Here is a 21,987-nt window from a genome sequence, read left to right on the forward strand (position 1 = left end):
TGCTGTAGCTCAGCTGCCCAGCACGGCTCCTAAACCAAAATCCCACAAGCGCGACCAAAATATAGACTGAGAACAAGGTGAATCTTAGCAAACTTTTTCTTTACTAAAGTCTCTTGTTATAAATTACACAAATAACTTTATAAACAAATCCCCCCCCAGCTTGCATTTTCTTTAAAGTAATAACTTTATATCATACAAATAAAGAAATTTCAAGTATGAAAAGTGCATTGCTGCAATAATACCTCTTTGCAAGTCCAAAAATCTTGGTTTAGAATAAAACTGTAAAGTGTAAAAAACGAGTAAAACAATCAGTGCTATCTATTCATTCAAGAAGTCCAACATCTTAAAAATGATGCTTAGTGTGTTGCAGAGGCAGATTTACATCTGAAAGCAACATGTAATTGAAAAGAAGCTATGGGTGTGTTCCTCACTTTGCGTTATTGATACCTTTTCCTTAGTTTTCTTCACCTTTCCCAGCAGGAATTCGCAATACAAACAGTGCTGTCCTCAGATACCCCTGTTCGCGGGGCTGCCACGTGCGCCGTTCAAAGTTCTTCATCCTCTTCACGCACTCGCTTTAAACTTCCTGCAAAAGCAAAGAGGAGGGAGGATACATCTGAAAACATCGGCTGCACGGGACCACGGGGCAGCTGTTGTTGCCTTCTCGCAAGGACTCTGCCCTTCGAAGACGCTCGCTCTGGGGACACCCAGCTGCTGGCAGCACTTCTCTTGCCGTTTCTCCACATGGAAGAGAAGTTTCCTAGAAGGAAACTTTCACCATCATCTCCACTCCCTTTATCTCCCCAAACCTCCTTTTTTAGCCTTCAGCTGGGATTATGTTGTGGTTTGAGCTAAAGCAGAATCAGTTTCTAACTTCAGCTCAGTCTTGTCTGAGTAACTTCATTGTCTGGAAGTTAACTGCCTGCTTTTCAGACGGGGTTTCTGGCTGGAAGGGGTCACCTGGGGCACCGGGATGCAGAGAGGCTGCTGCCTGTACTCATTCCACGGAAACCGAGGCCACCCTGGGGCTGGTGGAGCCGTAAGGGAAAGGGGAGGAAAAGGGTCACAGCTGAAGGGAAGAGGGGACAGGAGACAGGACCCCAGCTGACTGGAGGGTTCCAGCCCCTAGACCGCACCCTCAGCACAAAACAGAGATCACAAGGGTCTCTGTTCTTCAATGACCAACATCCAGTGAGGACCTGATCTGCGTCCGTGCATTCCAGAATCCAGTTCCTGAGCCCAGCTCCCTCCTGACCTCGGATCCTTCCCCTCGTGTCTGCTCTGCAGCATTTGTGGTGACGCACGGTCATCGACAGCTGGGGTGGGGGCATGATTTCCATATATCTATTTTACCGTTTTCTTATTATTTCACTATTATTTAATTAAAGCTGTAATTGAAGTTTCCAACCCACGAGTCTTCTCCTCTCCTTGCCCTTTCCCTGGGGGAGGAAGGCAACTGGAAGCTCAACTGCTCAGTTTTAGCTGCCAAAATTAGCCAGGCCAGAGCTAACCTGTGACACGTTGCTGCTGGCGCATCTCCGTGAATTAGGTAATATTTTTACATGGTATTATCCCTTGTTCTCTGTTTAAAGGCACCGTGATTGATAGGAATGGTTGGACTCTATGATCCAGTGGGTCTTTTCCAACCTGGTGATTCTATGATTCTATGAAAAACTCTTTTCGGAGCAACTCCCTTAATTCTAAGGATGCCCTGAACACTGGCTGCCTTCAACCCATCAACTCCCAACTCCTCCAGGGAACGTGGGGTGTTGGAAGGACAAGGAGAGGCAAGACCCTTGTCCAGAAGGCAACACCACAGGAGAATGGAGATGAAGTGCTGAAGGCTGAACGCAGTTTGGACACCAACTGCTGCCTCCCTCCCTCCCAAAATCAGAGATTTCCTGCTGGAGGGTCCCTCAGGTCACACCTCCCCACGGCCAGCAAGACAGACGGCATCGCACGCAACAAGAGAAGCTTCTGACCTGGTGGAACGGCAAGGGATCTCTCCAACTGCAGCGGCGACATCATCTGGATGGTTAATTTTGCTAGATAGATGGCTTCATATTCCTGAAAGAGTTGAACAGCACATATTGCTATTAATTTGGCGTAATGCTTTGCGAGGATGAGACAGACTAGCTCAAGAGTTCACCAGGGCAGGAAAGAGAGGATCTTAGAGCCAGGCAGGGATTTAGGAGGAAGAGCTGCTTGTTGCTTTAACGTGAATGACAAAACCTGTCAGGAAGACAGAGCAAAAAGACAACCTAAAGGGGGACAAGAAATAGCTCTAAGACCTCACCTGGAGACTTACTGGACCCCACTGTGTCCAGTTCTCAAATCCCCAACGTAAGTATATGGAACAGTTGGAATGGGTCTAGAGGAGGCCACGGAGATGATCCAAGGGCTGGAGCAGCTCTGCTGTGAGGACAGGCTGAGAGAGTTGGGGTTGCTCAGCCTGGAGAAGAGAAGGCTCCAGGGAGACCTTAGAGCAGCTTCCAGTGCTGAAAGGGGCTCCAGGAAAGCTGGGGAGGGGCTTTTTCCAAGGGTCTGGAGTGATGGAACAAGGGGGAATGGCTTTAAATTGGAAGGGGGGAGATTTAGATTAGACATTAGGAAAAAATTCTTTGCAAGAGAGTGAGGAGGCCCTGGCCCAGGTTTCCCAGGGAAGCGGTGGCTGCTCCATCCCTGGAGGGGTTCAAGGCCAGGCTGGATGGGGCTTGGAGCCCCTGATCCAGTGGGAGGTGTCCCTGCCCAGGGCAGGGGGGTTGGAATTAAATGATCTTTAAGGTCCCTTCCAACCCAAACTATTCTATGATTGTATGATCCTGGAACACAATACAGGTCCTGGGTACTCAATATAAGGTCCTGGAATACAGTAAAGCACCTTCACGATATCACTGTGTGGAATGGCGTTTTTCCTCTCTCCTCCATTCCTGGATTTGCTCTGTCTAAAGCTTAAGTCTCGTGAACTAGGGGACCCGCTCATCTTCCTCCCAAGCTCTAGGACGGCTTCAGACATTTGAAGCACGCGTATCCAGTAGATGTTAAGCCCAAGCAGAAACTGCAGTTTTGCAAGAAGAGGGTTTATCAAATTGCTTTGGAGTGATGACCAGAACAAAGAAAAAGAAGTCACCTGAAGTTGATGGACAAATCCAGCATTAGGATTAATACAGAATCTTCTTTCTTGAACGTAAGTAAACGCATCCCTTAACAAAAGGAGAGAGAAAATACTTCAGTAGAAAGCAGACTGTGACAAAACCCTCAGTGGTTTCAGGAGGTTCTTCGGAAGCATGAAGCCTCTAAAAGCTCCTCAGAGCTGGTCTGTGTAACCAGAATTGTTTGGGCAGTATAGGAAGCTGTGGCTGTAAAGCACTATTTGCCCACAGCCCGTCGCAGCCTGCCAGCCCCTTCCCAACACGCTGCTCACAACAGCCTCCCATGACCATGAGCAGCTTCCACCTGCTCCTTCCTAAAAGCAGGGAGGTAAATAAACCTGCAGACAAGTGACATGGGATAATCTGTAAAGTCCTCACTCGGTCTCAGCAGGTAACAACTGGCTCCCACCTCAATACACAACTGGTCACGTTCCCTCCAAAATTATGAGCTACGAGGACAGGCTGAGAGCTGGGGTTGTTCAGCCAGGAGAAGAGAAGGCTCCAAGGAGACCTTCGAGCAGACTCTCAGTATGGAAAGGGGCTCCAGGAAAGCTGGGGAGGGGCTTTTTACATGGGCACATTGTGATAGAACGAGAGGAAATTACTTTAAATTGGAAGGGGGAAGATTTAGATTAGACATTAGGAGGAAATTCTTCACACTGAGGGTGGGGAGGCCCTGGCCCAGGCTGCCCAGGGAAGCTGTGGCTGCCCCATCACTGGAGGGGTTCAAGGCCAGGTTGGATGGGGCTTGGAGCCCCTGATCCAGTGGGAGGTGTCCCTGCCCAGGGCAGGGGTGGAACGGGTTATCTACATGATCACACTCTCTTCCTACCTGTACTTCAACCCAAATGTCTCCATTATGTACGCAATAACTAAGGCAGCACTGAAAAAGAAATAAAAAAAAAACCTCAGCAAAATATATCTTCATTGGTTAAAGAAAAATTAATAAGCGGGATAGACAGTTTCCTACCTTCTAGAGATCCCTGCATTTCCATGGACAAGGACTTTTCCTGAGAAGGGCAAAACAAAAGAAAATTACTTGAAATGTAGTTTTCCTTTGCGATAGAGAACTACACAGTAGCAAGGTCCATTCTCAGAATAACCCATGAGTCTTCTGACTACACTGTCCATGACTGCCCCGGGGCTCCAGAAGGATGCGTTCCTCCTCCGCTGAGGACTTTGAGCAGCATAATACGCATTCCAGGACCACAACACAGATTTAAGATCCTTCATCAGATGGGGGACAAAAAATACCCTCATGCACAGAACACAGTTGTGCTTAAAGTGAAGGTCACCCCAGATATACAGAGAGGTTTGTTTTCCCATCGGAAGCAGAAGGAAAGAACGCTTTGCTCTGAATTTATATGATATAATTCAAGTCATGCACAATAAAAAGCCAAATTTAAGGAAACCTCACACTTACAAGTCTAACACATACCACCAAGTTAGTTTTAAAGCTTTAACAACAGTATATTAGTAAATAAAGGAAAAAAGTGAATATGATTTTACCTCCACTTTGTAAACTTCCATCTATAAATTCTTTAGTCTGAAAAGGGAAAAAAATGACAAGGCTCAGAGTTTCCAATCATTGCAGATGTTACTGCCACTTGCGTTTGAACTTGGCTGAGTTTTTGCATCGCTTTTTAAACACAGTGACAATAATACGCTCCGTTTATACAGAGTGACACATCACATCCATAAATAAATGGGTATTTACATTTCTTCTGTATTTTTAACCACCCTTAAAACTGTTAGTGAAAAACTAGGAACAAAAACGCATGAAAATCCAGTAGGTGCATGCCTTTTGCAATCATTATCATAGAATCATAGAATCACCAGGTTGGAAGAGACCCACCGGATCATCGAGTCCAACCATTCCTATCAAACACTAAACCATGTCCCTCAGCACCTCATTATGTCACATGTTATGCCCCTAAAATGAGAAATAACTTCCAAACATCTTTGCTTAATAGCCGAGGGACAAAAAAAACCCAAAACAACAAATAAAACCCAACAGACTTGGACAGCGATGCAGCCCAGACTCCACGGTCTCTTCTTAGACAGTCTCCAATCACGTTTTTGGTTACAACAGTGGGTCTAACCAGTCGCTAAGGCAAGATGTGATGGAGTGAATGAAGTCTGTGGAAAACTGCCAGGTTAGAATCATAGAATTGCTGCGTTGGAAAAGACCTTTGAGATCAAGTCCAACCGTACGTGTCCACTACTAAATTATATCCCTAAGCACCTCATCTGCCCATCGTTTAAACCTCTCCAGGGATGGGGCATCACCACCTCCCTGGGCAGCCTCTGCCAGGGCCTGAGAAGCCTTTCTGTGAAGAAGTGTTTCCTGATGTCCAATCTGAACCTGCCCTGATGCAGCTTGAGGCCATCTCCTCGTCCTACCACCTGTCACTTGGGAGAAGAGACCAACACCTGCCTCAACACAACCTCCTTTCAGGCAGTTGTAGACAGTGATAAGGTTCCTCCTCAGGCTGCTTTTCTCCAGACTAAGCAGCTCCAGGTCCCTCAGCTGCTCCCATAACCCTTGTTCTCCAGCTCCTTCCCCAGCTCTGTTCCTTCCTCTGGACACACTCCAGCCCCTCAATGTCTTTCTCATAGTGAAGGGGCCAAGGCTGGGACAGCTGAGACCATAGCAAGACAGAGCTCTTCCAACTCAGCCTCAGTTTCTGAGCTTGTAAAAAGGAGTTAATTATGTTTACTGTAGCAGCAATAACCAGAGTTCACAGCCCTTCCCACCACCCAGTGGGCTGAAAACCAGTATCTCTTAGGTCAGAAAAGCCTTACTGGGCAACTCTGTTCCCAATCCAGTCCCATTAACACACGTTCTTCACATAACCACACAAATACTCACCATAGGGAAAAATCGTATTATGTTCTCAACCGGATTATCGGCGATATCCAAGACCAGATACCTACAACAAAAACAGCGGCTATGGGCACAGGTAAGACCGAGCGGCTGTCACCTGTAAGGCACAGCTGATTCACAACCCCACTACAACATTCAAACCTGCAGACAGAAGCCAGCCCTGCTTTCCTGGCTTTACTCCCCAAGCCCAACAAAGAAGCAGCCTCTGGGGCGGTCTTAACAAGGAAGAGAGTGAGGAAAATTCTCCAGCATCCCCTGACAAAATCACAGAGGGACCCAAGTTGGAAGGGACCCACAAGGATGAGAGTCCAGCTCCTGTCCCTGCACAGGACACCCCCAACATTCACACTGGGTGTCTGAGGGTGTTGCCCCAACACTTCTGGAATATTGTCAGGCTTGGTGCCATGACAGCTTCCCTGGGGAGCTGTTCCAGAGCTCCACCACCTTCTGAGTGAAGAATCTTCTCCTAATGTCCAACCTAACCCTCCCCAGCACATCTTCCTGCCATTCCCTCGGGTCCTGTCCTTGGTCACCAGAGAGAAGAGCTCAGCGCCTGCTCCTCCTCCTCCCCTTGTGAGGAATCTGTAACTGCGATGAGGTCTCCCCTCAGCCTCCTCTTCTCCAGGTTGAACAGACCAAGTGACTTCAGCAGCTCCTCATAACCCTTCTTCCCCTTTAAACCCACACCAACATCATGGCCTCCTCTGGACACCCTTATCCCGTGGTGCCCCAAACTGCCCCCAGCGCTCGAGGTGTGGAGCAGAGCGGGACAGTCCGGATGCACCCCAGGTCACCTCTTGGCTGCCAGGACGCGCTGCCGGCTCGTGCTCAACTCTCCTTCCCCCAGAACCCCCAGACCCCTTTCTGCTGGGCCGCTCTCCAGTCTCTTGCTCCCTGGTCCGCACGGCCATCCAGAGCCGCCGTGTCCCAGGTGCAAAATCCCCTCTGGGAATGGAAGGGATTCGCAAGCACTGGGCTACAGGTGACTCAGCTCGGGCTGAAAGCAGCGTACTACATGCTTGCATCCTCCCATTCGGGCTGTAAACGTGGGCCAGGCTTCTTCACTGGGGCTCTACACGACTTTTGGAGAGGGACACACGCTCCGATTACGTTACCTCAGATGTTTTATTAGCAGGACAAACAGTACTCAGGACCAAGCACTGTAGAACTGAAGGCAGCCACTATAAACCAACAGACACCTCTCCTATGTGGTGCTGTGTCTAGAGTCGAACGGGTGAATAAGCTTCATGGTTTGGATTCAAGAGCCCTCCTACACCTTAGCACATTTTTCAAACGCTTTTGACAACGGGAAAATATAGGGAAGAACACCACACAAACCCAAAATCTTGTTAATATAGAATAAGGTGTTTAAAAGTCTTTTCAGTGCTTGCAGTTCAGCACGTTCTCGTCATTTCTCACCTAAATAACTGTGGGAAGTTTGGTTTAATAAAATTTGCTTCGATGTTTTGCCGTATGCATATCACATGGGTTATTCCATGTTTCTGAAGTATAGGTAGCTGTGGAAAAAGAGAAAAAAACAGGTTGGTTTTTTTTTTTTAAATTACCGAACCCATCTATTGCACAGTAACAAAAAACTTGAAACACACAACAGGGCTATATCATGTCCTCAAGGAAAATCAGAACGAGCTTTCTAATGCACTAAGTATAGTGTGAAAAGTTTTTTTTCAAAGGGACAAAACACAACCATGAGGAGCTGCAAGATAAAGCATTCCTAGCAGTAATAAAAGGCATAGACATAAAGGCTTTCAATTAACTTGTTTGCCCACCCTTCGCTCTTCCTAAAATTGCGAGTAGGGATTTCCAGCTGGCATTGGATCCTTGCTGGAACCAGGGCACTGAAAGCAAGATGGTATTTAAATGATGAGAAAAGCTTTGTCGTAGCAGTGCTTGACTTTATAGAATCACAGAGTGCTTTGAGTTGGAAGGGACATTTAAAAGCCATCCATTCAACCCCACTGCAGGCACAGGGATGTCTTCAACTCCACCAGGTTGCTCAGAGCCCCGTCCAGCCCGGTCTTGAATGTTTCCAGGGATGAGGCCTCCACCACCTCCCTGGGAAATGTGTCTCCTTCTGGATGCAATTTATATTATTTTACCAACATGGGTGTGAGTTCCCAGCTCCAATTGCTTGAGCAAAGAGAACACAGTGCCTGATCAGCAACGTGCAAGTCTCCAACATTTTACAGTCCTGTGTCCAGTTCTGGAATCCGCAACAGAAGAGGGTACGGAACTGTTGGAACGAGTCCAGAGGAGGCCACGGAGATGATGTGAGGGCTGGAGCAGCTCTGCTATGAGGACAGGCTGAGAGAGTTGGGGTTGTTCAGCCTGGAGAAGGCTCCAGGGAGACAATAGAGCAGCTTCCAGTGCTGAAAGGGGCTCCAGGAAAGCTGGGGAGGGGCTTTTTACGAGGGACAGGATGAGAGGGAATGGCTGTAGATTGGAAGCGGGGAGATTTAGATTGGAGATTAGGGAGAAATTCTTCACACTGAGGGTGGTGAGACACTGGCCCGGGTTGCCCAGAGCAGGGGTGGCTGCCCCATCCCTGGAGGGGTTCCAGGCCAGGCTGGATGGGGCTTGGAGCCCCTGATCCAGTGGGAGGTGTCCCTGCCCACGGCAAGGTGTAGAACTGGGCTTCAAGGTCCCTTCCAACCTAAACCATTCCATGATTCTATGAGTCAATTTTTAATACAAAAACCTCCCTGCAATTAGTGCTCTGGTGACCTCAAAAGTGCATTCCGCTCTGGTTTTCAAGGAGCAGGCAAAGCTGAACTGTGAGAGCACGTGTATGAACAACACCCAGGAAAAAATTGAGTTTGGGCTCTTTTTCTCCTGATTTAACTCTTCCAACTCACAAGACTGTTCAGGAAAACCCGGCCTTGTAAATATTAACTGCCCTAGAAGGGGCCCAATGTGGTAGTTCTGACTTGCTCTCACAAGGGGAGTAATTCTACCCAATTTACACCTCTACAGGTAACACTCCAATGCATGGACACATTAAAGAATGACAGAAAAGCTTCCCCACGAGACACTGTTCTGCATACCATACCTTGCTTTTCATAGCTGAAGAATACGGGCCTAAAAATAACCCAGGTAAAATTTCCTAAGGGCAGAAAAACAGACATTTAATACCAACTCACAACTATTTGAAGGAACACACTGCACTCAATTCCAGCTACGGCCACGGAAACACGTAAACTACCTCCTAGAGAGACATGTTATTAAGTGTCTTTATAGCAGGATGAGGGAGAGGGGAATTGGTTTGGCAAAATAAAAGAAATGTGATCTTTGTGCAGGAGATCTTGTTTAGGAACAGGAACCCAATCCTTTATTTGGCCTAAGTTCCAGCTTGGTTACTACACCTTACCCAGCCCCAGACCAAATGAAGGGAACTCTTAACTCGGTATGTAATCATGTCTGGTAATTAATACCAAATTGCTCTTGTGGAGTAAGATTCAGGCACAGCAAATCTTCTAGTTTTGTCCTAATGGTAGGGAAATAACAATTTTTAACCATTTCCCTCCCCAACAAGAGACATGAAAGTCTGTAGCTCTTCTCTTCTGCAAAGACCGTGCTGACGCCACAGCAGCAAAACTTCAGTAGTTCATCCTATTTGAGAACATTTATTTCCAACAAAACTGAAGTTAAAAAGCAAAGCTCCATTATGTTTTCAGCAATTATCTCCTAAAAGACAAAAACGTAGTATTTTGGGGATTCTGATGAAAAGGACAAAGTTGCTTTTTTTTTTTTAGAGTAGGACTTGCACAACAAAGACCCCAACGCTCCTGCACTCCAAGCAGGTAACCCTCACACGTTGTTCCCGTGCTGCTGCCTGATGCTCTGCCCCTAAAGGCTGGGTTTGATACCAGCTCTTTTGAAGGGAACTTTCTTTTTCTTACTGAACACAGGGTGGGTTTTGACTCAAATGGTAAATGGAAGCATGTCATACCTGCATCTCTCTCCTCATCGGATAGGTCCAATCCTTAAAAATAAAATAAAAACATAATTAGAATCATAGAATCATAGAATAACCGGGTTGGAAGAGACCCACCAGATCATCGAGTCCAACCATTCCTATCAAACATACAAAGGGAAAAACATACTCAGGCAGAGATCTGTAAGTGGACTTTATGTAAAAGAAGCCAAATCTATTCCCTGCAGATCGTATAGCAGGTAGCTGGTAGAACAGGCATGATGCTGCCTCACTCTCATGGACACCAGTAACCCTCAAGTGCAAGGAATGCTACTTCGAAAGCTGCTATGAAGGAATCTCACACACTCCACAGCAACCACAGAATCATTGGGTGAGAAAAGACCTTTGAGATCAAGTCCAACCGTACCTGTCCACAACTAAATCATATCCCTGAGCACTTCATCTACCCATCTTAAACACCTCCAAGGACGGTGACTCAATCACCTCCCTGCGTAGCCTCTGGCAGCACCTGAGAACCCTTTCGGTGAAGAAATTTTTCCTAATGTCCAATCTAAACCTCCCCGATGGCCATTCCTCTTGTCCTATCACCTATTGCTTGGGAGAAGAGACCAACACCCACCTCTCTACAACCCGCTCTCAGGTAGTTGTAGAGAGCGATAAGGTCTCTCCTCAATCTCCTCTTCTCCAGGCTAAACAGCAAAGACTGTGCCCGATGAAGCTTATGCAGAATAGCCCATGCGCTGCACAGCCACACCTCAGCTTTCTGCTTAGAAACCTCCCTGCAGAGGAGTGAGGAAGGAGAAAAACAAAAAAAGAAAGTAGCTTTAGAACGTTCTCAACCAGCCACAGAAGCAGAAAGATTCCTTTGTCTACTGTCTTCCTACAGCCACTGAAAAAAACAGTTAGAAGCTAACAAGCACAGCAGGTAACTCCCTTAAAATCCACGCTGTCTCTCCGAATACAGGCTAACGAAGTTCAGACTGAATACTCTACAGGAAAGCTGGGGAGGGACTTTTTACAGGGCATGGAGTGATAGGATGAGGGGGAATGGCTTTAAATTGGAAAGGGGGAGATTTAGATGAGACATTAAGAAGAAATTCTTCACGGTGAGGCCCAGGTTGCCCAGAGCAGGGGTGGCTGCCCCATCCCTGGAGGGGTTCGAGGCCAGGCTGAATGGGGCTTGGAGCCCCTGATCCAGTGGGAGGTGTCCCTGCCCATGGCAGGGGTGGGACTGGATGGGCTTGGAGGTCCCTTCCAACCCAAACCATTCATTGATACTATGATACAGGATTCAGCTTTAAGAACTCTAGAAACCAATAGTCTCCAGAAACACAACAAACCATTGAAGTGAACCTCCACCCTTCTCTGTCCTGGACAGTAACAGCTGAAGGATCCTCATAACACACATACACCAGTGCTCAGCCGCAAAGACACGACCCTCCTCGGCAGTTTATTCATAGCCAGCACATCGCAGCCTTCCACAGAAGCCCAGACCCACAATCTATGATGGTTCAGCGCTTGGGAACCACCTATTCCCAGCCAATTGTTTACTACGACCCAGCTCAACCCGTCAGAACCGACCAGAGCAAATGCCAGGATCAACATTTTCATCCTTCGCTCCGTTTCACAGAGCTGCCAAAGCTGAATAAAAAATCGCTCTGGCAGACTATTCCTGTCTTTCCTTCTCTACAACTCCCACTGTCCGCTATTAACAGGCTCTTACTCATTTTTTGACCCTCACACATGAAGGAGTTGGATCTGAGATCAGTTACCAGCTGGAGGGAAAACAAAAAAGGCAATAGTCAAACCCATCAAACCAAGCAGCCTGCATGCATTTATTTACATAACTTCCCTGGTCGCTCACACACACCAGTGGCTAAGAAAAAAACCTTGCCATATGCCGCTCTTGATATGTTCCAATCTCCCCAAAATGATGAGAAAGTTAAAGTCTAAATATTCCAGCTCCGAAGCGAGGTGAGGATTACACCGAGGCAAAACTGGGCCCTGAAACTGCAGCGTCGTTTCATATGAACCCTCTTACACGGGCATGGAGTGACAGGATGAGGGGGAATGGCTTTAAATTGGAAAGGTGACAATTTAGGTTAGATATTAGGAAGAAATTCTTCATGCTGAGGGTGGGGAGGCCCTGGCCCAGGCTGCCCAGAGCAGGGGTGGCTGCCCCATCCCTGGAGGGGTTCAAGGCCAGGTTGGATGGGGCTTGGAGCCCCTGATCCAGTGGGAGGTGTCCCTGCCCATGGAGGGGGGTTGGAATTAAATGACCTTTAAGGTCCCTTCTAACCCAAGCCATTCCATGATTCTACAGCTCTTCTTACTAAGACACATTAGAAAATTCCACTGTGCTTCCACAGTTACACCTTGCGGTCCTGCCAGCTTTTAGGAGTGGAATTAGAAAGGATTTTAGTAAAGTTATGCTGGAAACCACTTGAATTGAATTTGGGATGGCAAACAAACATTAAGCCACTCAACCCCAATTCTTTGAATACCACCTCAAATGGGAGAGCAAACAGGGAAATAAGAGGCACTGAAACAGCCTTTGCTAAAGACACAGAGAGGTAGCTAAGTTGTTTCTGCGCGTTCCAGCTGTAATAATAAAAGCTTCTGGCAGCATAAAGTAGAAATCCTGAGACAAAAGGGTGATATTTACGGAACTGCATCCTTTGAAGACTGACCTCAGAGTGTTTTAGCATAATCCTCTTGTCTCACTGCGTATCCAGAAGCATAATTCACTCACCAAAAAGCAAGTAAAGCCCAGTTTTGTCCAAGTATAAAACCAAAACTGTGAGCAATAAACTCTAAAAAGCTGAAGCTGTACACCAGGAGTATACAAGTGCTTAAAGTGGGTTTATACTCCATTGATATACTTGTAGAACTTGGAAATCTGAATCTGGAGCAGCAGAAAAGCACAAATTCATCAGTACTTTGGTCAAAGGGACTTCACAATATGTTACAAGTATCTCTATCAAATGCTTGAGAAGTGGGAAATCACGTTAGTCCCAACAGCTGTAAGCTGTGCAAAACAAGCAGGCAAGAATTCAGCCAGGAATATCAAACCCCAGAAGACAACAGATGCCACGGATGCTCCGAACAAGGAAAAAGAAGTCAGTGTTGCCTCCAGAAATCAGTCTTCAGTGTTATCCAATAAGCCAAAGAGGTGAGGTTTCCAATGGGATCCAGTTTGCAAAGTAAATAACTGAGAGATGATGCATGAAAAAAAACATTCAATCCAAGAGAAGTGCAAAAACAACTGAAAGAGTGATTCCGGTGATTGCCTGACAGCCCCTCGAGGCTTTTAAACCTAACAATGCAGGATTATTCAAATTTTATGAAAAATTATGTAAAGCAGCCTTAATGCAGACTGAACCCAAGCAGAGGTTCTCATTTTAAGGATTTTATAGAATCATAGAAACACAGAATGGTTTCGGTTGGAAGGGTCCTTAAAGCCCATCCAGTCCCACCCTCCTGGATCACCTCCCACGGGATCAGGGGCTCCAAGCTCCATCCAACCTGGCCTTGAACCCCTCCAGGGATGGGGCAGCCACCCCTGCTCTGGGCAGCCTGGGCCAGTGTCTCACCACCCTCATCGTGAAGAATTCATTCATCACACTGTCTGAAGCTCCCAGTAGACAAATAATAACTGCAGGTTTCTCATTTAACCAGATCAAACACAAGAACTCACTAAGAATACGACTGCTGATGCCAGCGCCGGGCAGATAACGGCGCTCCTTGCAAGTGGCAGCTCACTGGAAGAAGCAAATCTCCAAAACTCACCAGACAAAAGTAAAGAGAAGGAACACAACAATCCCAAAGGTTCAAAGAGGAGCCACTCACCTCTGACACCTCTCAAACCGGAGTGTGAGTCGCTGCCGGATGATTTTTAGGGATCTCCCAGCTGCTCTGTTGAGGGCATTTGCAATATTGATCTGCTGCATTTTCTGTTTGCAGAAGCGAAATGCCAGGGACTATCCTCACACTTCAACTACTGGCCCACAATGAAGCAACCACCAACAGCGAAGGGAACAAAACACAATTCAAAGCCCTCCCTTCCCGACCTACAGCCAATCTCCAGCTGAAATGAACTGGAGATACAAATGAGTGGACAGGCAAAACTTGGCTACGCTGCAAAGAGCTTCTTGGTAACTAAAATCACAGAACAAGCTGGAGAAATGCGCTCGTGAAAACCTCAAGAGGTTCAACAAGACCAAGAGCAAGGTCCTGCACCTGGACCGGGGCAACCCTCAGTACTGACACAGGCTGGGGGATGAAGAGATTGAGAGCAGTCCTGCGGAGAAGCACCTGGGGGTCCTGGTGGATAGAAAGCTCAACATGAGCCGGCAACCCTAACCATGAAGAATTTATTCCTGATGTCCAAACTAAAATCTCACCCCTTCCAATTTAAAGCCATTCCACCTCATGCTATCAGTACACATCCTTGTAAAAAGCTCACACGCACACACACCCCACAGCTTTCCTGGAGCCCCTTTCAGCACCTCCAGGGATGGGGCAGCCACCACTGCTCTGGGCCAGCACCTCACCACACACATGCTGAAGAATTTCTTCCTAATCTCCAACCTAAATCTTCCCTCTCCCAATTTAAAGCCATTCCCCCTCATCCTGTCGCCACACACTCTTGTAAAAAGACCCTCCCCAGCTTTCCTGGAGCCCCTTTCAGTGCTGGAAGCTGCTCTAAGGCCTCCCTGGAGCCTTCTCTTCTCCAGGCTGAACAACACCAACTCCCTCAGCCTGGTCTCACAGCAGAGCTGCTCCAGCCCTCAGATCCTCTCTGGATCCGTTCCAACAGTTCCATCTCCTTCTTATCTTGGGGATTCCAGAACTGGACACAGGACTCCAGGTGGGGTCTCACCAGAGGGGCAGGATCCCCTCCCTCCCTGCTGGCCACGCTGCTCTGGATGCAGCCCAGGACACGGTTGGTTTCTGGGCTGTGAGCGCACATTGCTGCCTCCTGTAGAGCTTCTCACCCCCCAGCACCCCAAGTCCTTCTCCTCAGGGCTGCTCTCAATCACACCATCCTCCAGCCTGTATTGAAACTGCAGATCGCCACGACCCAGGCGTACGACCTTGCACTTGGCCTTGTTGAACCCCATGAGGTTCACACCAGTCCACTTCTCCAGGTCCCTCTGGATGACGTCCTGTCCCTCTGGCATGACAACTGCCCTACTCAGCTTGGTGTCTCCTGTAAACTTGCTGAGGGTGCCCTCAATCTCGCTGTCTGCATCATCTGTGAGAATATTAAGCAGCACTGGTCCCAGTATGGACATTGTTCCCAAAGACACCTCACCAAGCTTGTTAAATCCCAGTTAGCACACAGGCTCTTCATCACTGGCTTTTGCTAAAGCACAATAACAGAGTAAAGGCAGAATCCTTCAGTTCACACGAAGCACGTAGCCAAGGGGCAGGACTGTCACACTTTTTGCATTCTTTCATTTCTAAACAGACTTGCACAGATGCCGAGATGAGGTTTTTCCCCGTAGTATTTCTCCTGCATTCACCCCACGGCAATTCCGCTACATCAAGAGGTCTCGATAATTCACTGTTCACAAAGACTCTGTAGAATGAACCCTAACAAACAACTTTTACTGGTAAAGGAAAAACTCTATTCAGATAGCAGAATTGCTTATAATGGTGCAAGCATGTCCCTTTTCATGCCCTTTCTTTTTTAAACAGCCTAGCCAGCCGGGCTACATCAAGGCAGCCAAGGACCGTCCAGGTCCTCTTCGCAAGCCTCATTTTGATTAAAAACCCATCCAGTCCCACTCCTGCCACGGGCAGGGACACCTCCCACTGGATCAGGGGCTCCAAGCCCCATCCAACCTGGCCTTGAACCCCTCCAGGGATGGGGCAGCCACCCCTGCTCTGGGCAACCTGTTCCAGGGCCTCCTCACCCTCAGCGTGAAGAATTTCTCTAATGTCTCATCCAAATCTTCCCCCTTCCAATGGGAATTTAATGAGAAAATAATTTCCATCAAATTCCTTGATTTATTCCAGACCTCCCTTACCATCTCCTCCAAACTATGATGTCTTGCTATTAACACACCAGCATGCTCTAACAGTCATTAACCCAACCCTCTTTTAACAAGTCCTTAGCCATAAGTGCTTATCCTGGGGGGGAAAAAAACACCCAGCACTTCTCAAATTTAAGGAAGTGTGAGACCTCAACATGGAAAATGCACCAATTTTAGAAAAAGATGTTATCAATCGAAGCTTAAAAGCAGTGTGCATGCCACGTACGATCACGTATGAGCATCGCATGTCAGAAGCTCCAAAAAGTACCATTAGCCAAGGTCAGCAGTCTAGTAAGCCAGTGATTTTTACTACTGTCTATGTATTAGGGTCTTTGCAAGCCACCTACGGGCCAGAAAACTGACCTATTTATCCAGAGGACATCTCTGCAGCCTGCCTGAACCCATCCCAGCGCTCACCCCTGCAGCCCTGCCTGCTCTCTGACTTGCCCTTGCGGCAGCACTAGTGGCTGCAAAGCTGTGCAGTCATATATTGGCTGTATTAGCATTATTATTAAAGCTGTCACACGGTATTGGCAGGAGAAGGAGCTGCAGGTGGCATTTAGACTTAAAACCACCACAAAGTTGCGTTTACTCCGGAGCAGCCCACATCAGGAAGGAAACCAGGGACTCATTCTCCCAGTTGCCTTCTCCTCCGCTCCCCCTCCAAACATCTTGATATCAAACCTACCATCAAACCATACATAACCACCTTCCTGAAACAATATCAGAGAGCACCCCTCGTTTAAGGGCCTCCTCACCACAACCAACACACAAGAGGTGCTCCTCGGCTTTATATGAGTAACTACATTTTGTGAGCAGAATGATTTTGCTCTCCTTAGTTTGCTTTTCTTAAAGCATCTTCTTAAGGATCTGGCCGCAGGTCAAAGGCTGAAGCCTCCCACGCTGCACTTAGTAAGTGAGCTCCATGAGAACTTTGACCATCTCCCACTGGCTTTAACTTTTCTGTGCCCCCCAAACACTCCCAAGTGTCATGTATTTAGATCAAATCAGACACAAACGTTTGAGCTCATCGCTCTCTGCAGCTCCCTAAGAGGAGGTTGTGGTGAGGTGGTCTCTTCTCCCAGGTAACAAGGGATGGATGAGAGGAAATGGCCTCAAGTTGTCTCAGGGGAGGTTTAGACTGGATATCAGGAAAGATTTCTTTACTGGAAGAGTGGTGAAGCCCTGGCAGAGGCTGCCTGGGGAGGTGGTGGAGCCTCCATCCCTGGAGGGATTTAAAAGACCAGTTGACGAGGTGCTCAGGTATGTGGTTTAGTAGTGGACAGGTGCGGTTGGACTGGATCTCAAAGGTCTTTTCCAATCAAATGATTCTATGATAATATGGTGTTGGAAAAAAAAAAAAACAACCAAAAATCCAGTCTGTATTATATCATTCCATGGTTTCAGTACAGACTGGGGGACGATGTGATTGTATGTAGCCCAGCAGAGAAGGACCCAAGGTGCTGATCAATGAGAAACTCAACATGAGCCAGGAATGTGCGCTCACAGCCCAGAAACCAACCGTGTCCTGCACTGCATCCCAAGAAACATGTCCAGCAGGGCGAGGGAAGGGATTCTGCCCCTCTATACCTCTCATGAAACCACCACTTGGAGTCCTGTGTCCAGTTCTGGAATCCCCAACAGAAGAAGATGGTGGAACTGTTGGAACAGATCCAGAGGAGGCCACAGAGAGGATCTGAGGGCTGGAGCAGCTCTGCTGTGAGGCCGGGCTGAGAGAGATGGGGTTGTTCAGCCTGGAGAAGAGAAGGCTCCAGGGAGACCTTAGAGCAGCTTCCAGTACTGGAAGGGGCTCCAGGAAAGCTGGGGAGAGACGTTTTACAGGGGCATGTAGCGACAGGACGAGGGGGAATGGCTTTAAACTGGGAGAGGGAAGATTCAGGTTGGAGATTAGGAAGGAATTCTTCACACTGAGGGTGGGGAGGCCCTGGCCCAGAGCAGGGGTGGCTGCCCCATCCCTGGAGGGGTTCAAGGCCAGGTTGGATGGGGCTTGGAGCCCCTGATCCAGTGGGAGGTGTCCCACTGGATGATCTTTAAAGTCCCTTCCAACCCAAACCGTTCTATGATTCTATTTCAAGTTTCATCAGCAGAGTCATTAGACCGGCAGTGACCTCTGTTTTTAAATCCATTCCAACTGCACTTTCCCTTTTAGCCATTCTAGCTACGAACAGGTTCAAAGAGCCACCCACCCCAATTCCTTTAGCCGTTTTCAGAAGTAACTCCTGCTGACACGATGGGATTCTCCAGAAAGAAAAGATACTTAAACATACACAAATTAAAAGCGTTAAGCTGGTAAAGGATTTGCATTCAGACAGAAACCAATTGCAACTTTCTGAAAACCACCAAGATCGCTCATAACACCTTAATGCTGTGGAGGGGTTTGTCTTGACCACAAAACCAAAAAAACACAGTAACTTCCAAACTTCAGGCAACTTAGAATGTTCATTGATAACTCCATTTAAACAGAAACACACGCTGGTGTTCATGAAATAACCACCACCTCTGGAGAGCTCACACACCATCCGCTCCTCACACAAACACCGTAACACTCTGCACCACGTATCCAAGGCCAACAAAGTGGGACGTGAGGTATGGAAACACATCACACCGTTTGCACCACGTATCCGATGCTATAAAAGCAGGATACGACGTATGGAAACGCAGCACATCATTCTGCACCACATATCCGATGCTATCGGAACAGGACACGATGCGTGGAGACACACCACATCATTTGTGCCACATATCCAATGTTATCAAAGCAAGATGCAAGGTATGGAAACCGGCCACACCATTTCACACCACATACACAACGCTATCAAAGCAAGACACGACATATGGAAACACACCACACCGTTTGTATCGCGCATCCAATGTTATTAAAGCAGGACGCGAGGCACAGAAACACACCACATGGTTTTAAACCATGTATCCAACACCATCAAAGCAGGACGAGACATATAATTCTATGATTCTATATGGAAAGACACCACACATCCATCGCTATCGAGGCAGGACGTGACGCGTGGAAAGACACCACACCATGTATCCAACACTATCAAAGCAGGACATGATGTATGGAACCATGCCACACCATTCTGCACCACATACCATAGAATCATAGATTCCAATCTTCCAGGTTGGAAGAGAACCATCGGATCATTGAGTCCAACCATTCCTATCAAACGCTAAACCACATCCCTCAGCACCTCGTCCACCCGTCCCTTAAACCCCTCCAGAGAAGGTGACTCAACCCCCTCCCTGGGCAGCCTCTGCCAGGGACCAATGACCCTTTCCGTGAAAAATCTTTTCCTAATGTCCAGCCTAAACCTCCCCTGGCGGAGCTTGAGGCCATTCCCTCTCGTCCTGTCCCTTGGGAGAAGAGCCCAGCTCCCTCCTCTCCACAACCTCCTTTCAGGTAGTTGTAGAGAGCAATGAGGTCTCCCCTCAGCCTCCTCTTCTCCAGGCTAAACACCCCCAGCTCTCTCAGCCGCTCCTCATAAGGCCTGTTCTCCAGCCCCTTCACCAGCTTTGTTGCTCTTCTCTGGACTCGCTCCAGAGCCTCAACATCCTTCTTGTGGTGAGGGGCCCAGAACTGAACACAGGATTCGAGGAGCGGTCTCACCAGTGCCGAGTCCAGAGGGAGAAGAACCTCCCTGGACCTGCTGGTGACGCCGTTTCTGATCCAAGCCAAGATGCCATTGGCCTTGTTGGCTACCTGGGCCCCTGCTGGCTCATGGTCAATCATATCCAATGCTACCAAAGCAAGACGTGACACGTGGAAAGACACCACACCGTTTGTACCACATATTCAACGTTATCAAAGCGGGATGCAAGGTATAGGAACACGCCACACCGTTTTGTACCATGTATCCAACACTATCAAAGCAGGACGTGACACGTGGAAAGACACCGCGCCATTTCACACCACGTATCCAACGCTACCAAAGCAGGACACGACGCATGGAAGCTCACACCACACTGTTTCACACCACATATCCGATGCTATCAAAGCAGAACACGACACGTGGAAACACAGCACACCGTTTGTACCACGTATCCGACGCTGTCAGCAGGACGCGACGCGTGGAAACACCCCACACCATTTTGTCGCGCGTATCCGACGCTATCAGAGCGGGACAGGACAGGTGGAAACACCCCACACCGGCACCCGGGGTCAGCGGGGAGAAGCCAAGTTCAGAAACCAGACACCGCGCTGACCCAACCGACTCTCCGCGACACGGCGCAGCTTAATCTTCGCAGACAGCGCCGTCTGCCTTAGTTCGCAGAGAAGTCTTGGCTCTGGAACACCATAAAAACGTCTCCTCGAGTGCCAAAGTGTTCCTGGAGTATCTAAGGGTCAGCAGACGGCGACTGGGAGAGGACAGGCTGGCAGCTCGCAGCCTTTCTGCGAGTACAAAACCAAGCAGCCAGCAACAAATGAGGGACAGGGCTGGTGACCGTGGAAAGGGAGAGGGAGCAGGCAGCGGAGAGCAAAAGGGGGGCTCACGGGCAGCCTGCGACACACCAAAGGGACGTCGGGTTCATCTGGGGCCACCATCAGAGGGCAAAAGGCAAGGAGAAGCGGTCGGGAGCCTTGGGGCTCCCCGCGAGAGGAGATGGAGGACAGGAAAGGCCGGTGACCACGGAAAGGGAGAGGGAAAGCAAAATGTGGCAAACACACAGGCCACGAGACATGGAAGGGACGTTAGGACCAGCTGGGGCCACCATCAGAGGGATAAAGGCAACGAGAAGCCACTGGGGCAAGAGGAGAGGCAAGGAGGGAAGGGGCAGGGGCACCAAACGGGAGGGAAGGGGGTCTGGGAGAGGGGGGAGGGAGAGAGGGAGAAGAAGGGGAGCAGCGTGGGAGAAAGGGGGTGGTGAGCAGGGGGCAGAGGGAAGAGAAGAGAGACAGCAGGGGGAAAGAGAGAAGGGGGAAAGAGGGGGTGGGAAGGGGAGGAAAAGGAATGAGGGGAAGGGAAGGGGAGGAAGGAATGAGGGGAAGGGAAGGGGAGGAAGGAATGAGGGGAAGGGAAGGGGAGGAAGGAATGAGGGGAAGGAAGCAAGGAGAAGTGGGGAAAAGGAAAGAGGAAAAGGAAAGGGGGGAAAAGAAAAGAGGGGAGGGGAAGGGAAGGGGGGAAAAGGAGAGTGGAGAAGGGAAGGGGGGAAAAGGAGAGTGGAGAAGGCAAGGGGGGGAAAGGGAAACCCCCGCACCCATAAGAGTTGCAGGGGCAGAAGAGGAGGGCCGGGATCCGCCCCATTTCGGGTCCGACACCGAGGACCGGGGGGGGCCCCGGGCGGGGAGGAGGGCCCGGGAGGCGGGAAGGCCCCGCGGCCGCTCACCTCGGAGTCCTCTCTGGCCTGCGGCAGCGCGGGGAAGGCCGGCCTGGAGAGCTCCATGGCCGCGCTCTCTCCGGGCGGGCAGGGCCGGGCGGGGCGGCGGCTATTTGGGCTGCGGCCCCGCGGGCCCCGGCTCGGGAGCGGCGGCGGCGGCGGCGGGGGGAGGGGGAGGCGGAGGCGCGCTCGGCCGCTCGCGCCCGGCCGCCATGCTGCCTCCGCCGGGGCTGCCGCCGCCTCCCTCCGCTCCCTCCGCTCCCGCCTCCTCCTCCTCCCCCGCCGCCCCCCCCTTCCGGCCCGGGCTCCGCTCCAACCGGTTCCGCGCGCGCGGCACGGGGCGGGGCTTAGAGGGGCGGGGCTTAAAGGAGGGGCGGGGCTTAGGGTCGGCTAGGGGCGTGGTCTAGATGGAGGGGGCGGGGCTTAGAAAGCGCGCGCTCTGGGGGCGGGGCTTACGTAGAGCCAGTTGGTGTGGGCGTGGTCACACAAGGGGCGGGGCTTAGAGGGAGGGGGCGGGGCTTGTGGCCCCACAGGATCAAAGGGATCTAAAGCTCCTGGAGAGTCCACAGGGCTGGTGAAAGATTTGGAGGGGAAGCTGTATGA

At 49.4% G+C, this 21,987-nt stretch overlaps 1 protein-coding gene across 1 annotated transcript; it reads right to left on the bottom strand.

The window, feature by feature from the left end:
- Positions 1–82: 82 nt before the first annotated feature.
- Positions 83–21,620, bottom strand: STYX (serine/threonine/tyrosine interacting protein). The gene is made up of 11 exons (XM_069856922.1): positions 21,394–21,620; positions 10,007–10,039; positions 9,107–9,160; positions 7,459–7,556; positions 6,025–6,085; positions 4,662–4,698; positions 4,123–4,162; positions 3,985–4,035; positions 3,131–3,203; positions 1,983–2,067; positions 83–586 (listed from the first exon to the last, which is right to left on the bottom strand). Exons 1-11 carry the CDS (start codon positions 21,448–21,450, stop codon positions 546–548), a joined length of 630 nt encoding a protein of 209 aa, XP_069713023.1. The 5' UTR covers positions 21,451–21,620; the 3' UTR covers positions 83–545.
- Between the last annotated feature and the right edge of the window lie 367 nt (positions 21,621–21,987).

This window comes from Phaenicophaeus curvirostris, chromosome 5 (genome assembly GCF_032191515.1).
Source record: "Phaenicophaeus curvirostris isolate KB17595 chromosome 5, BPBGC_Pcur_1.0, whole genome shotgun sequence".
NCBI lineage: Eukaryota > Metazoa > Chordata > Aves > Cuculiformes > Cuculidae > Phaenicophaeus > Phaenicophaeus curvirostris.